Raw genomic sequence first — 13,206 nt, 5'->3', positions numbered from 1 at the left:
AGTGAATTCGTACTTCAAAACAAAAGGAGAAAACCTTTCAACAAAGTTGTCGACCTTCTCATAATGTTTACTCTTCATCTCTTGAGGTTTCTTAATGGAATATCCCATGTCGAATTCATAAGCAATTTGAGTGTCATTGCAAGTTTGGGGTTTGAAGCTTTCCTAATATCATACAGTTGTTGTATGACTTTTCCAACTGTATAGTTCCTTCCCGGGAACTCACCATCTTCGTTTGGAATTCCAGTCGGAATATATTGGACAAACCTCATGTACGCAGCGTTAAGGTCGACATAGTATATCTTTTCGTTTGAGTCGAACTTGTCGCAACCAATTGATCCAGTTTGTGGAAATTCAAGTGAGTCTCTTATCTTCTGAGAAACTTCTCCTGTTATCTCATAAACATCGTCGAAGCAACCTGTTTCATATAAAACCTTCTGACCTAACTCAGATGCTCTCCAATACAATTTGACGTCAATTGGATGTCTCAATGGAAGTTTGTTTATAGCATCTTGAAGTTCTTGCAACCTCATTGGAAGTTCTTCTGGTTCAGGTTGGTATCCGAACAATCCAACTCCTTGTGGAATTGTGTACTTCTTTTGTACTAGAACTTTGTCTGGAACAACTTTTGGTCTTGCTAACAATGAAAAGTTTGTTTCGTCTTTTGGTACAAAAGTTTCTGTCAGCTTGTCATCTGGAATTGGTTCCAACAAACCTTTCTCGAAAAGAATGTTTACAGCTCTGACAATGTTGCACTTGCCTTTTCCGAACAATGGGTTTGTAAGACTTTCGTTCAACATGAAGTGGTTGTGGACAATTACAATCTTCAACCATGGTAAATTGAACTCAACAACATAGTCGTCATGTGAAGAACCTTTAGCTGTAGGTATGTTGACTCGGATATTGACATTTGCCAACGGTGCAATTTTTGCCAATTGACCTCTGAGAATGTACCTTGTCTTCACACATGACTCAAGATACTTCATCTTCTCATCTGTAACAAGACCAGAGTTCCTGAGACATGTAAGAATACAAGGTTCATTGACAATTGTTTCAATTGAATTGTAAATTCCATACCTTGTCAAGTCAATGTCAGACTTATTTATGAAGGGGAAGTATCCAGCATGTTGTCTGACTGCTTGAGGGTTAGGTTGGTACCATTCGAACTTGACACTTGCAATTCCTTCAATTGCATTCAAAATGTCTGAGTCGGAGTCAACCATTTGTTCTCTCTTTGTAGTCTTGAAAGCGTCAAGAAGTTTTGCGGCTGTTTGTTCATTGCCATGTGCATAGTAAATGTGACCATCCAAATCTGTTATGGTCAATCTGAGATTGTGTCCTTTCTTATTTCCGTCTTGAATTGCAGCAAGTACACCCATGAAGCCTTCTTTGTTCTTTCCTTCGTCAAAGTTTACTGTAAAGGTTCGACCAGATGTAATTTGACTTCTAACTTCACGATACTTTTCATATGCATATCTTGTTCTTTCCATGGGAGCATGACCATCCTCTGCACTACCTTTTTTCCTTCTCAAAGGATGCAATTGTTCGTCATGTTTCCAGTAGAATCTGGCAAAGCCGTCGTGTCCTTCAACTTGAGGTTCACTAACATCGAAAGGCATGTCCATAAGACGTTCTTCTTCTAACCTCTCTAGTCTGTTTGGATAATTTGCACGTGCTGTTTCCAAATCCATTTCGTAGCGAAGACCAGACAATTTGTCATAGACTTTTATGGGTCTTCCTTCCTATATTTAAAATTCTTCGAAACTCTCCAACCATATCTTGCAACTCTGCTTTTATTCTAGCAGACTTTCTATCCATTCTATATGGGGGCATTTTTATAAAAATAAAAAAATATTTTTTTTTTACTTTACATAACCGCCTGCTGCCATAAGTCTTTGACGCCAACCATACCAGCTAATGAAGGTTGACTTGGTTTAGTTTGGAAACTAAACTTTGGTTTTGGTTTATCTTCAGTTTTTGGTTTTTCTTCTTCTATCGGTTTTTCGTCACTTTTCGGTTCCTCTGACTTTACTTCACTTGCAGGAACAGTTGTGTCGTCAACATCTTCATAAATATCATATGCCATTTGTTTTTGTTTTCCTTTCAACTTTTTGTGTTTGTTGTAAAGTTTAGAATATTTCGACTCTAAGTCAATGAGATGTTCTATAATGAACTGTTGGTCAGTGAAGTAAACTTTTCCATCTGTTGTCTCGAAAGCTCCTTCAGACTTCAATATTTTATTTGTGAGAGTCTGTTTCTTTTTTGAGATACTTGCCGTTCCATTTTTATGAAAAGTGACTTTGTAGTTAGGGTTTGTATTTCCAGACCTGGCACTTTCTATTATTGAATTTTTCTCTTCATCTGTAAGTTCTTTGACAGGTTTTGACAATGGTTCTGAACTTTTTTTTGTTTGTCAAATCTACCGTTTCAACTTCTTCGGTCATTTCATCTCAGTAAAAAATTTTAGTTTGGTTTGTTTTCAACTGGTTGTTTAGGTTTTTTAAGTCGGTCTAAAACTTCCTGAGGTATAGGAAGAACTTGACAAACACGTGGTGTAACTGCTGGAAGCCGACAAATCCATCTTGAACCCATTTGTCTCAATGCTGTATTGTTCATTTCATCTCAGTAAAAAACTTTACATTCCCCACGTTTGAGGTGGTTGCGGTTGGTTATTGTTTACCCATTGTTGTGCATGGTTATATCCTCTGTTAAAGAATCTTTCACCTTGGTCCATATAGTGTCCTGCTTGGTTATAGTAGTCATTTGCTTTGTTATAATAGTTTCCTGCTTGTCTTCCTACATTGTCCATCCATCCTTGAACTTTTCCTCTTGTTTCAGGATTTGGAATAAGATTTGTTGCATCTCGTGCTACATCCTAACCTTTCTGTACAGTTTGTATAATAGGTTGTGCTTTCTCTTTAAGTATACCTAATGTACTCAAAATCTTCTTTCCAATTCCAAATGCACCTCTAGCTATTGTTCCCACTGCGGGCAAAAATCTGGATGCAACTCCTGCTAATGCGCCAAATAAACCCATTTCTTATGGGTTAAAAAATGACGAATCCAAACAAGGACCCCTATGTTTCTAAAGCGACAAAAAAAGCACTCATGATAAAAATCTTTAGTTCAACACCAAATGCTTGGTTTATGGATATCTTGGAAAACATTCCGAGGTATAGAGAAGATGGACCTCCATACTGGTTAATATTTGTTGGTCAAAACACAAGATACTGTGAAGCCATACCATTATGGTCCAAAAATATTTTAGATGTGAAAACTGCTTTGACAATATTCGTTGACAAATACCATCCAACAAAACTGACATCTGACTGTGAAAGTTCTTTCAAATCAGATGATATTAAAAACTATCTGCGTTCAAAAAATGTAAACCAATATTTCATTGTCGACCAAAACCATTCTGCTCTTGGTGTCATTGACGGTTGTATAAAAATGTTAAGAGACTTAAACCAACCACAAGGTGGTGAAGCAAATGAAATGTCATATGACGACAAATATAGACACTTCTCCATGGCAAAGATGAGACAAGTTTTAAATATTTACAATAACCGTAAACAAAAAGGTTTGGGAAACCACTCCCCCGAAGAAATGAAAAACAACCCTGACTTAGAGAAAGACTATATATTTAATAATTTAGTCAAAAGAGACAAACAAGAAAGAATGCCGGGCTTCAAACTTCAGAAAGGTGACAAAGTAAAAATAGAAATACCTAAACGCGACCCATATGAAAATACTATTGACTATGACAACAATGGGAACCCGACAGGTACTCACATTCGTGTTCGTAAAAATAGAAGAAAGTATACAAGAGAATATTATGAAGTTTTAGGCAAACATGGCAAAATGTACACACTGCAAGCAGAAGATAAAACTACTATTGCCAGACCTCGTTTCAAACTTGTCAAAGTTCAAGGTGGTATACTTTCAAAGACAGTTCCTAACAAATATAAGACAACTCCTGACGAATATGCTAAAGAAGTTGAAAATGACGACTAAGCATTTCTATACCATGCGTAAACTGTCATGTAAGGTGGCATGTATTCTTTACTTTGTCCCGTTGTTTGCGTATATCCTGTAACGCGATGTGTATGGTTTCCTCCTCCCTCAGTGTTACTCCAGTAACAATTTATAGCAAACTTAACGTTGTCTTTAACATCATATCCTTTACCTTTTGTCATTGCTGACCAATCCCAATATCTATGCTTATGCCAACCTGCTTGAGATGTACTTAAATCTATGTAGTGACTGTGTGCAGGTAAATTTTCACCTGAAATCGTTTTACTTCCACCTGTTTCCTTTGAAGAGTTTGCACAATACAAAAACCTGTCGACTATTTGAGTCCAAGTTCCAAAACCAAGTACTACTTCTGGTCTGGTAGAGTTCATTGACGTATAAATAGAGCCTATAGGATATAATGTTTGAAGTATTTCTGTCTTTAATGTTTGAAGCTCTGTTTTGTCTGCTTTCTTGTCATATAAATCTTGAGCAGTGAATTTAATATTATGTTCATCCTTCATGACATAAACATCTTTACATCTAATGTTTCCCATCGTCGTTATGTCGTCATCCGATGTTAAACCTTGTGGAAAGTTAGGAGGTTTACAATATAATGCATCCCCACCAGTTTCTTCAACCGTTCCTTCAATACTTTCTATAGCAACAGTTGTGAAGAAATCATGTGTATGGTTCTTGTCTGCTTTCTTTTCAAGGCTAACGTTTAAGTCTGTTATTTCAGAAGATGTATGTGTATGTCCAACGTCACTTTTCCTGTTTAAGGTTTCTTGTAAGTTTGTAATATTTGCAATAGTATGTGTATGTCCAACGGCACTTTTCCTGTTTAAGGTTTCTTGTAAGTTTGTAATATCAGATATAGAATGTGTATGAGTCTTATCTGCTTTTGTCTCTAATGTTTCCTTAAGACTTGGTATTTGGTTAATATAATGTATATGAGCCTTTTTAGAATATTCGTTTTCAGCTCTTGTCACTTCACTTGACATTTTATTGTCAACATATGTTTTGTCTGCTAGTTCAGGATGAGTATGTTCTTTTGTTGCATAAGCATTGTTAGCTCTTTCTTCTTCTTTTGCTATTGCATCGTCTACATATTCTTTGTCAGCTTTGTTGTCAACATCTGCTTTCAAAAGAAGTTCATTTATAGGTTTCTCGTTTAAAGTTCCTTTTGTTGGATTTATACAGACAGTATGGTTCTTATTGTCTTGAAACAGAAACTCATCTGTCATTGGGTTTAATGTCAGTTTTAAGTTTCCTTCTTTCAATGACTCAGATATCTTAGAATAGTTTGAAAAGTTTGTTGTGTTCTTATTTAGAGCTTGCATAATGAGTTGTCGGTTGTGTTGTATTTCTCTCATGGAAGCAATATCTTTCGACATTTTTATTATAGATAAAATATGCTTCCAATAGAAAAAGAAAATTCAAGAGTTGCTACAACTAAACCATTAGATGAACTTTTTACTAATGTCGGTCAAAAGTTTGAGACAGAGACCGTAAAGCATGAAGGCTATCGTTTTGACTACCCATTAAGATGGCTAAGAGACCCATCTGTCACAAAAGCTATTGGCTTTCGTAGAATGAAGTTCATTTCAGAAGCCATACATGGTTTCCCATTTACGGTCGGTTTTGAAGTTCGATACTATAACAAAGAAAAACGTACGTATGAGAAATTTGAACAGGGAAAACTTTTACAAGTTAGTTTGCTTGTAAACTTAGAAACAACTCTTCAAGCTTTTCAAGAAAAAATAAACGATATCTATATCGAATATGCAAACCAGTATAACATTGACGAAGGAGAATACCATCTCGATATTATTTATGACAGGAAAAATGCAACTGTTAAAATCAATAAAATAGAAGACCTTGGAGAAAACGTTTATATTTCTACAAAATATAACAACTTGGCATGGTATAGATTTATGAGGATGTTAAATCAGCCTGCAGCATATCCAGTACACCCGGACTTTTATGAAGTCGAAAACCCTAATGGAACATATGAAAATGTTTTCGACCCAGCTGCTATTATTGTTCATGCTTCATTTTCTGGCGCCCAAAACTCTTTTTTATGCTTGGCAAATGACTTTTACGAAAAACCTACAAAGTTATATGAACCGCCGAGTGGAAGTATTTCAGACTTTCAAGTATGGTTTACTACAGATGGAAGAAAAAGAATAATTCCATTATACCATGCGTTTTACTTAGAACTTAGTTTCATATACAACTACTATCGAACGGTAAAAATATAATTTTTTAATACGGTTGAGGTGTTGGATTTGGTTGCCAACTAGACTGTGGTGCAGGTTCAGGCTGTTGTATAACAGGAGCTTGTTCTTCTGGTTCAGGGTCTTTAGGTATAATACCAACGAACTGACCTACTCTTTTACCAATATTTTTGACACCGTTCCAAATTCCTTTTCCTACGGTTTTGACGCCATTCCATATACCTCTTCCAACTCTTCTGAAGAAGTTTCCAATACTACTGAAGAAACCCATTTTACTATATGTAAAAATCTAATGTCCGCCTAGTCTTTTGCGTTTCCTGTTGAGTTCCATAGCATTCTTTAACTGGAGCTCATACATTCTGTTTCTCCTCTGGTAGAAAACATATTCTGGGTCAACTCCTGTGTTCGCGTCATCTGCATAAAGTTGTTTATATCCCACTTCAGGGTTTGTATAAAACTCTTTCCATCTCATATTTGCATACCATGGTGGCAAACCTAACGCAGCGTCATTTGACATGGCAGTTTGCATTTGTACATCTGTTGGCACTTGACCATAGTTTGCCATTGCAGTTTGTATTCTAACTTCATTTGGAATATTCTCTGGGTTTGGTTGTCCAGGTTGCTGTGCATTCGCTAAGTTCTGTGCGTCCATTTAATATTAGATAAAAATATCTCTTACGAGTACATATACTGAACATTTGCAGGCATTGGTTCATCTTCATATTCTCTGTACTTTTCTGCCACGTCAAATAAATAAATGACACAATGGAAAAAACCTAAAACAAGTAGTCCTATTTCAAACCACATTTACTTACTAATAAAATTTCTTTGTTATGACACTTTCTCCAGTTTATAGGACCTCTCTCATATTCTATCTTGTCATATATAAACTCATAGTCGTTTATGTCCTCTAACCATCTCATAACGGTTTCCAAACCACTTTTATCGGATGTAAAGTAAAAGCATGGATGGTTATGTATAACGTCTAAAGTTTCTAAAGAGTCTCTCAAAGTCCAGTCTACTTGGTATTGAAAATCCCATGTGTTATAGAACGGCGGGTCCACTATAAAGAAAACATTTTCCTTGTCTTTATATTTTTCATACAACTCTGTCCAATGACATCTCACAAACTCTATACCCTCAATATATTTTTCTATGTCCTCTTTGAAAACATTTGTATAGTTAAGATATAAAACTTTTGACATAAGTGTTTCAATGTCATGAACTCTTATAGCACCACTATATAATAGTCTAGCAGATATACTATTCCAGTCTATATATTCTGCTTTTTTCAAAACCTCTCTCACAATATTTTTGTTATCTAATGGTATACGTTCCATCTTACCTATAGGTATCTTTTCTTTTAACTCTTTCAATATATTGTTTGTGTCTGGAATATGTTTGAGACGGTCCATATAGTTGTCGAAGTCATTGCATATAATCTTTGAGTCTGGGAATATTGTATGACATAAATGGGATATATAGAAACTTCCACCGAACAAATCTACAAATGTTAGACCATTCGGTAGTTTCTTAAGTTCTCTCAATATAATATCTTTACATCTACTCTTATTTCCAAAGAACGGTAACGGTGGTTTTGTAAAATTCATTTATATATAATAATAAAAATGTTTTTACCCGAAAAGTGACAGAAAAGTGACAAAACATGAAAACATATATAATTTGTGAAAAGTGAAACAAAAAGTGACATTTTTAAAAGTGACACCATTAATATGATGTAAATAACAACGGTTTTGGTTTTGTCACCGGCTGGTCGGCTGGGGTTCGGTCCTCCTCTTGGGTCTTGGGCAAAATTCTTAGGGCTAGAAGGGGCGCAGCCCCTGGAAGCCCCTCATACCTGACCTGAAAATTTGAATGTTAAACATAAACGTAAAGACTTCGAATAGAAAATTCAAATCTTCATGAATTCGAATAGAAAATTCAATAAATTGAAATTGGGTTGAAAGAATTCTCCATATTAACTTGTCATATATTTCAGATCATATAAATTAAGTTAATTAATTTTTTTAAAAACCTTAATAGGATAAAAAAAAGAATTTACACTCTCTCACTTTGAAAACGTAGAAAATGCCAATCTATTGGTATACATTTTAGTTTTGTTAAGTTTACAAAACGATTACTCTAGATTTTAAAGATTTATCAAGAATTTAGAGAATATCCTTCTCAAAACAACTTCAATAGCGAAGGATTAGTATTGAATCGGATTTGTAACATAATTATAGTACATTACAATACAATTTCTCCGACTTTTAAATATTTTTGAAATATTTACAAAATATGCTCTTTCTATCATCGATACTTTAATACAGAGCAAATTTAGTAAATGTCATCAAGTTATTTTTTCATAAATCGTTTTCGAACTTTTGAAATATTTATTTTAAACAAGTTTTCTACATTTAATATGTGAATTATATCAAAAGTAGATGGGCGATACTTGTAAATCTATTTAAACTATTAGTTTGCTATTATTGAAGAACTTTATAATTTTTTTTTCTTATGTATGGAATTAAAGATAATTTTGCCGATTCCAACTGGTTTTTCTATATGAGTTAAATATGCCAAGTGAAATTGGACTTGCCAATATTGTAAATTGAAGTATGGACTATATATCGATTTTCATTGATTGATGAATAACTCGGAGTAATGTAATTGTTGATAATGAAAAATAGTTTTCAATTGCTGGTAAGGGCCAATGTATGTTCAATAGCTCCGAAAGCAAAAAATGCACGTTTAGAAAAAGACGATAACGATTAAATTACAAAATCGATAACGACGACGATTAAATTACAAAATCAATAATGACCCTTAGAGGATGCTCTGCTCTACGTCATATCAATTTCCCAGATGCATTAGAAGAAATAGGACCTGAAGCATTTGCAAGAACCAATATTACCTCGCCAAAATTCTTTAATAAATTGAAAAAATTAGATTCGAGTTGTTTTGTTGAGTGCCTATCGATAGAAGAAATTACATTATCTATTGAAATTGAGCAACTTGGGGAAGAAATTTTTATGTATTGCTCAAATTTATTAACTTTTTCATGCAATTCAAATAAAATTTCTCAAATTGGAGCCGGTTTATTTGTGAATTGTTTTAATTTACGAGAAGTTTACTTTTCAAAAACATTTCAAGTTATACCAGACAATATATTTTACAATTGTCAAAAACTTGTTTCGTTTAATTTAGATTCTAAAATTACAAAAATTGGGCATTTTGCATTTGCTGGTTGTGGTAAATATCCTACCTTCGTTCTCCCTGATACATTAAAAGAAATTGGGGCTGGCGCATTCTCAGCAACAAATTATGAAACCTTTGTCATACCAAAAAGTGTAACAACGATAGGATCTTATGCATTCGCCCATTGTGAAAATTTAAAATCTATTACTTTTAATAACGATTTCACTGAGTTAGATGATAGAATGTTTATATTTACATTTAGTCTCACAAAGATAGTTCTTCCAAAGTCAATTACAATAATAAAGGAATACTGTTTTTGGTCAAGTTCGATTGTTGAAATCACATTACCGCCAAATTTAGTAACTTTAGAAGATTCCGTCTTTTCCAATTGCTCTTGTTTGAAAAGTATTAATCTTCCTACAAGTGTTAATCAAATAGGATCATATTGTTTTTATAACTGTACATTAATAAAAGAATTAAGAATATCAGCCAATGAAAGAGGCTTATCCGCTTTTAAAGCAATGAAAAGCTTAAATAAAGTTATAATGATTGATGGAGTTGAAACAATAAACGTTCAAGAATTTGCCAATTTGACAAATCTGAGAGAAGTTCAGCTTCCAACAACATTAATTGAGATTAAAGAAAAAGGTTTTTTAAATACAAGTGTCAAATCCATTCAAATTCATAATAAAGTAACGACTATAGGACAATGCGCATTTCTTTTTTGCAACTCCATTGAAGAAGTTATATTTCATGATGGAATAACTTAATTATCAATTGGAAATAATTCTTTTACTAACTGTGAGTCTCTCAAGAATATACAGTTGCCAAATATTCCTATTTCATTTGGAATAAATGTATTCAGTGGAGTGAGTAAGATTGAAGAAATTCACATATATGTATCATACACAGGAAGAGAGAATTGTCCATTTTATTGTATGTCAGACTTGAAGAGGGTTATTATTGATACAGGAATAGTTACATTATATAATCAGGAGTTTAAATTCTGTACAAATCTTCAAGAAATCAATTTCCCAGAAACTTTGGAAGTAATCGAAGCAGAGGCCCTGTTTTATACTGGTATAATTTCAGTTCATATACCAGATAATGTTGTTGAGATCCAAAAGGGTGCATTTCAGCGGTGTACAGCTATAAAAGAAATTACATTTGGAAGCAAATTCACTTCTTTACCAGAATCGTGCTTTGAAGATTCTTTTAATTACACAGTTGTCAATCTTCCTTCACAAATTACAAAAATTGGAATGAATTGTTTTAGAAATGCAAGAATAATTTCTCTCACTCTTCCAGCATCTCTTCAAACAATTGAAGCCAATGCATTTTATAATTGCAAATATTGCAATTCATCATTAAACTTTCCTGTGAATCTATCTGAGATCGGGGATTTCGCATTCTTTAATTGTAAATTGGTTGAAGAAATTTCATTTCCACATAATTCTACAATCAGAGGTGATCAATGCTTTGCGAATATGTCAAACGTAAAGAAAGTTACATTTCCATCAGGATATCAGATCATTTACAGCCAAGAGTTTGCATACTGTACTAATCTGAGGCAAATAATTTTCCCAGAAACTCTTCAAATTATTGAAAATCGTGCATTTTTGAATTGCGGTTTAGAATCAGTTCATATCCCAATTAACTGCACTACTATTGAATATTCAGCATTCAAAGACTGCTATTTATTGAGAGAAATTGTATTAAATGATAATATCACAGTACTTCCGAATTTTTGTTTTGAGAACACGGTCAGTCTTAAATCGATTAATTTACCAAATAATTTGAAAACAATTGAATTTGGATGTTTTCGAAATAGTTCATTAGAAACAGTTAACATTCCAGCTTCAGTGCTTTCAATTGGAGATTATGCCTTTTACAATTGTTCATATTTGAAATCTTATAATTTTACCGACAAACAATATACATTTGGTAAATATTCATTAGGTGGTATCAATTTAATTGAAGAGCTTTCAATTCCACTTATTTGGAAATCTAATAGAGGTTTTCATTTATATGATGGAATGATCAATCTAAAGAAAGTATCTTTTGAAGAAGGAATCAATACAATTTTTGAAGGTGAATATGCAAATTGTATTAATCTTAAGGAGATTCATCTTCCAACAACTCTCAGTTCTATTAATAAAGATGCATTTGAAAACACAAGATTTGTTCAATTTATTTTACCAGATAGTGTTACAAATCTTGGTGAAGGAGTATTCAAAAATTGCATATCATTGAAAGATTTTACTTTCAATAAAAACAGGTACATACCTATATCATTTTTCCAGAATTCTTTCAATTTTAGTGTTTTTACGATTCCTCAAACTGTTGTTGATATAAGAGATAATTGTTTCGAAAATTGTAAATTAATATCAATTCAGTTGCCTGAGTCAATTCGTAGTATTAGAGCTTACGCATTTTATAAATGTTACACTCAAAATGAGATTCGGCTTCCTGAAACTACAATTTATTTGATGGACAATTGCTTTGGATCATGCCATTTATCAAGAATCTTTACATTAACAACACAAATAGTTGTGAGAGGTGTTTATTGTTTTGAAAACTGCAAGGACATCGAGAAATTAATTATAGCAAATGATATTAAAAAAATTAACACAGGAACTTTTTCAAATTGTCAAAATCTTAAAGAGATTGAATTTCCAAACACACTTCAAACAATTGGTGAAAGAGCTTTTTATAATACAAAAATAAGTTCTATTGAATTACCTGAAAGTGTTTTTGAAATTGGTTTTGGAACATTTGCGAATTGCTATTACTTGAAGCATTTTAAATTTGGAAGTAATCATAACGAAACAGGAGGTTATTGCTTTGAAAATAGTTTAATTGACTTTGACTTGAAGATCCCAAAGAAAGTTTCAGTAATAAGGAATTATTGTTTCAAAAATTGCACTTTCAGATCGATTGAAATTCCTGAATCTGTTACTTTAATTGACACCGGAGCTTTTGAAAATTGCACTATACCTAATCGAATAATTATACATTCGAATATATATAAAGTTGGACAGTATGCATTTAAAAATTGCCGCAACTTAACAACGCTAAAAATTAATGCCTCATGCAATTTGGAATATGAAGCATTCTTTAACAATCAAGATTTGGTTGAAATACATCTTCCAGCAAAAGTTAAAATCTCGTATGACTGTTTTAATAATTGTACAAAACTACAAAATATTACTATGGATGAACAAAATGAGTTTATTTTTAATACATTCAGTGGTGGAGCATTTAATAATTGCATCAATTTACGTTGTATTCGATTTCCAAATTGCTGCCAGTTATATTCGGAAAGTTTTTCTAGATGTTCTAATTTGGTGTCTATTTATTTAGGGCATTTTTGTAGAGTTGATTATGAAGCATTTAAATATTGCAATAATATCAAGTATATTATTACTGATTATCATGATACATTGTATTATTTTAATACCATTAACAATTTTGCTGGTAAATATATTATCAATAATGTGACAGGTACTAATTATACTAAGTTATTCCAAGCCTTACGGTATTCCATTCCAAAAGCTTACGTCAGTGGATTAAATCATAAAATATATGATTCTTATTCAGGAATTACTTTACTTCCAGTTCCAGTGATTTTCAAACAAGATTATTGTATTGCAATTGAAATGACTTTATTATATGAACGAGATTTCTCTCATTATCATTTTGAGCTTTTATATCTTTTAGCTCAGACTTAAGATATCCTTATTTTTTATTTTATTTAAAA

General features: G+C 32.9%; 6 protein-coding genes and 1 pseudogene across 7 annotated transcripts, besides 2 other annotated features; 3 read left to right on the top strand and 4 right to left on the bottom strand.

Moving 5' to 3' along the window:
- Positions 1–5,156: part of a mobile genetic element that runs on past the window's edge.
- Positions 923–1,688, bottom strand: TVAGG3_1050870 (annotated as a pseudogene). Its single transcript has one exon. A coding segment is annotated over exon 1 (766 nt).
- TVAGG3_1050860 (uncharacterized protein) lies at positions 2,461–2,613 on the bottom strand (the record flags this gene model as incomplete). Its single annotated transcript, XM_051255740.1, has 1 exon — positions 2,461–2,613. The coding sequence occupies one exon, from the start codon at positions 2,611–2,613 to the stop codon at positions 2,461–2,463; it is 153 nt and encodes a 50-aa protein (XP_051081314.1).
- Positions 5,157–5,423: 267 nt separating the features above from the next.
- Positions 5,424–6,272, top strand: TVAGG3_1050840 (uncharacterized protein; the record flags this gene model as incomplete). The annotated part of the gene is made up of 1 exon (XM_001324624.1): positions 5,424–6,272. One exon carries the CDS (start codon positions 5,424–5,426, stop codon positions 6,270–6,272), a length of 849 nt encoding a protein of 282 aa, XP_001324659.1.
- Positions 6,273–6,276: 4 nt separating this feature from the next.
- Positions 6,277–6,519, bottom strand: TVAGG3_1050830 (serine threonine-protein phosphatase family; the record flags this gene model as incomplete). The annotated part of the gene is made up of 1 exon (XM_001324623.1): positions 6,277–6,519. The coding sequence occupies one exon, from the start codon at positions 6,517–6,519 to the stop codon at positions 6,277–6,279; it is 243 nt and encodes an 80-aa protein (XP_001324658.1).
- Positions 6,520–6,537: 18 nt separating this feature from the next.
- On the bottom strand, positions 6,538–6,900 carry TVAGG3_1050820 (uncharacterized protein; the record flags this gene model as incomplete). Its single annotated transcript, XM_001324622.1, has 1 exon — positions 6,538–6,900. The coding sequence occupies one exon, from the start codon at positions 6,898–6,900 to the stop codon at positions 6,538–6,540; it is 363 nt and encodes a 120-aa protein (XP_001324657.1).
- A 1,956-nt stretch (positions 6,901–8,856) lies between these two features.
- Positions 8,857–9,067: a mobile genetic element.
- TVAGG3_1050800 (leucine-rich repeats (6 copies)-containing protein) lies at positions 9,068–10,216 on the top strand (the record flags this gene model as incomplete). The annotated part of the gene is made up of 1 exon (XM_001324621.1): positions 9,068–10,216. One exon carries the CDS (start codon positions 9,068–9,070, stop codon positions 10,214–10,216), a length of 1,149 nt encoding a protein of 382 aa, XP_001324656.1.
- Positions 10,217–10,384: 168 nt separating this feature from the next.
- Positions 10,385–13,177, top strand: TVAGG3_1050790 (leucine-rich repeats (6 copies)-containing protein; the record flags this gene model as incomplete). The annotated part of the gene is made up of 1 exon (XM_001324620.1): positions 10,385–13,177. One exon carries the CDS (start codon positions 10,385–10,387, stop codon positions 13,175–13,177), a length of 2,793 nt encoding a protein of 930 aa, XP_001324655.1.
- Between the last annotated feature and the right edge of the window lie 29 nt (positions 13,178–13,206).

Source organism: Trichomonas vaginalis, chromosome I, assembly GCF_026262505.1.
Source record: "Trichomonas vaginalis G3 chromosome I, whole genome shotgun sequence".
Taxonomy (NCBI): domain Eukaryota; phylum Parabasalia; order Trichomonadida; family Trichomonadidae; genus Trichomonas; species Trichomonas vaginalis.
Note: the sequence above shows the minus strand (reverse complement) of the source record. Positions and strands in the feature narration are given on the sequence as shown.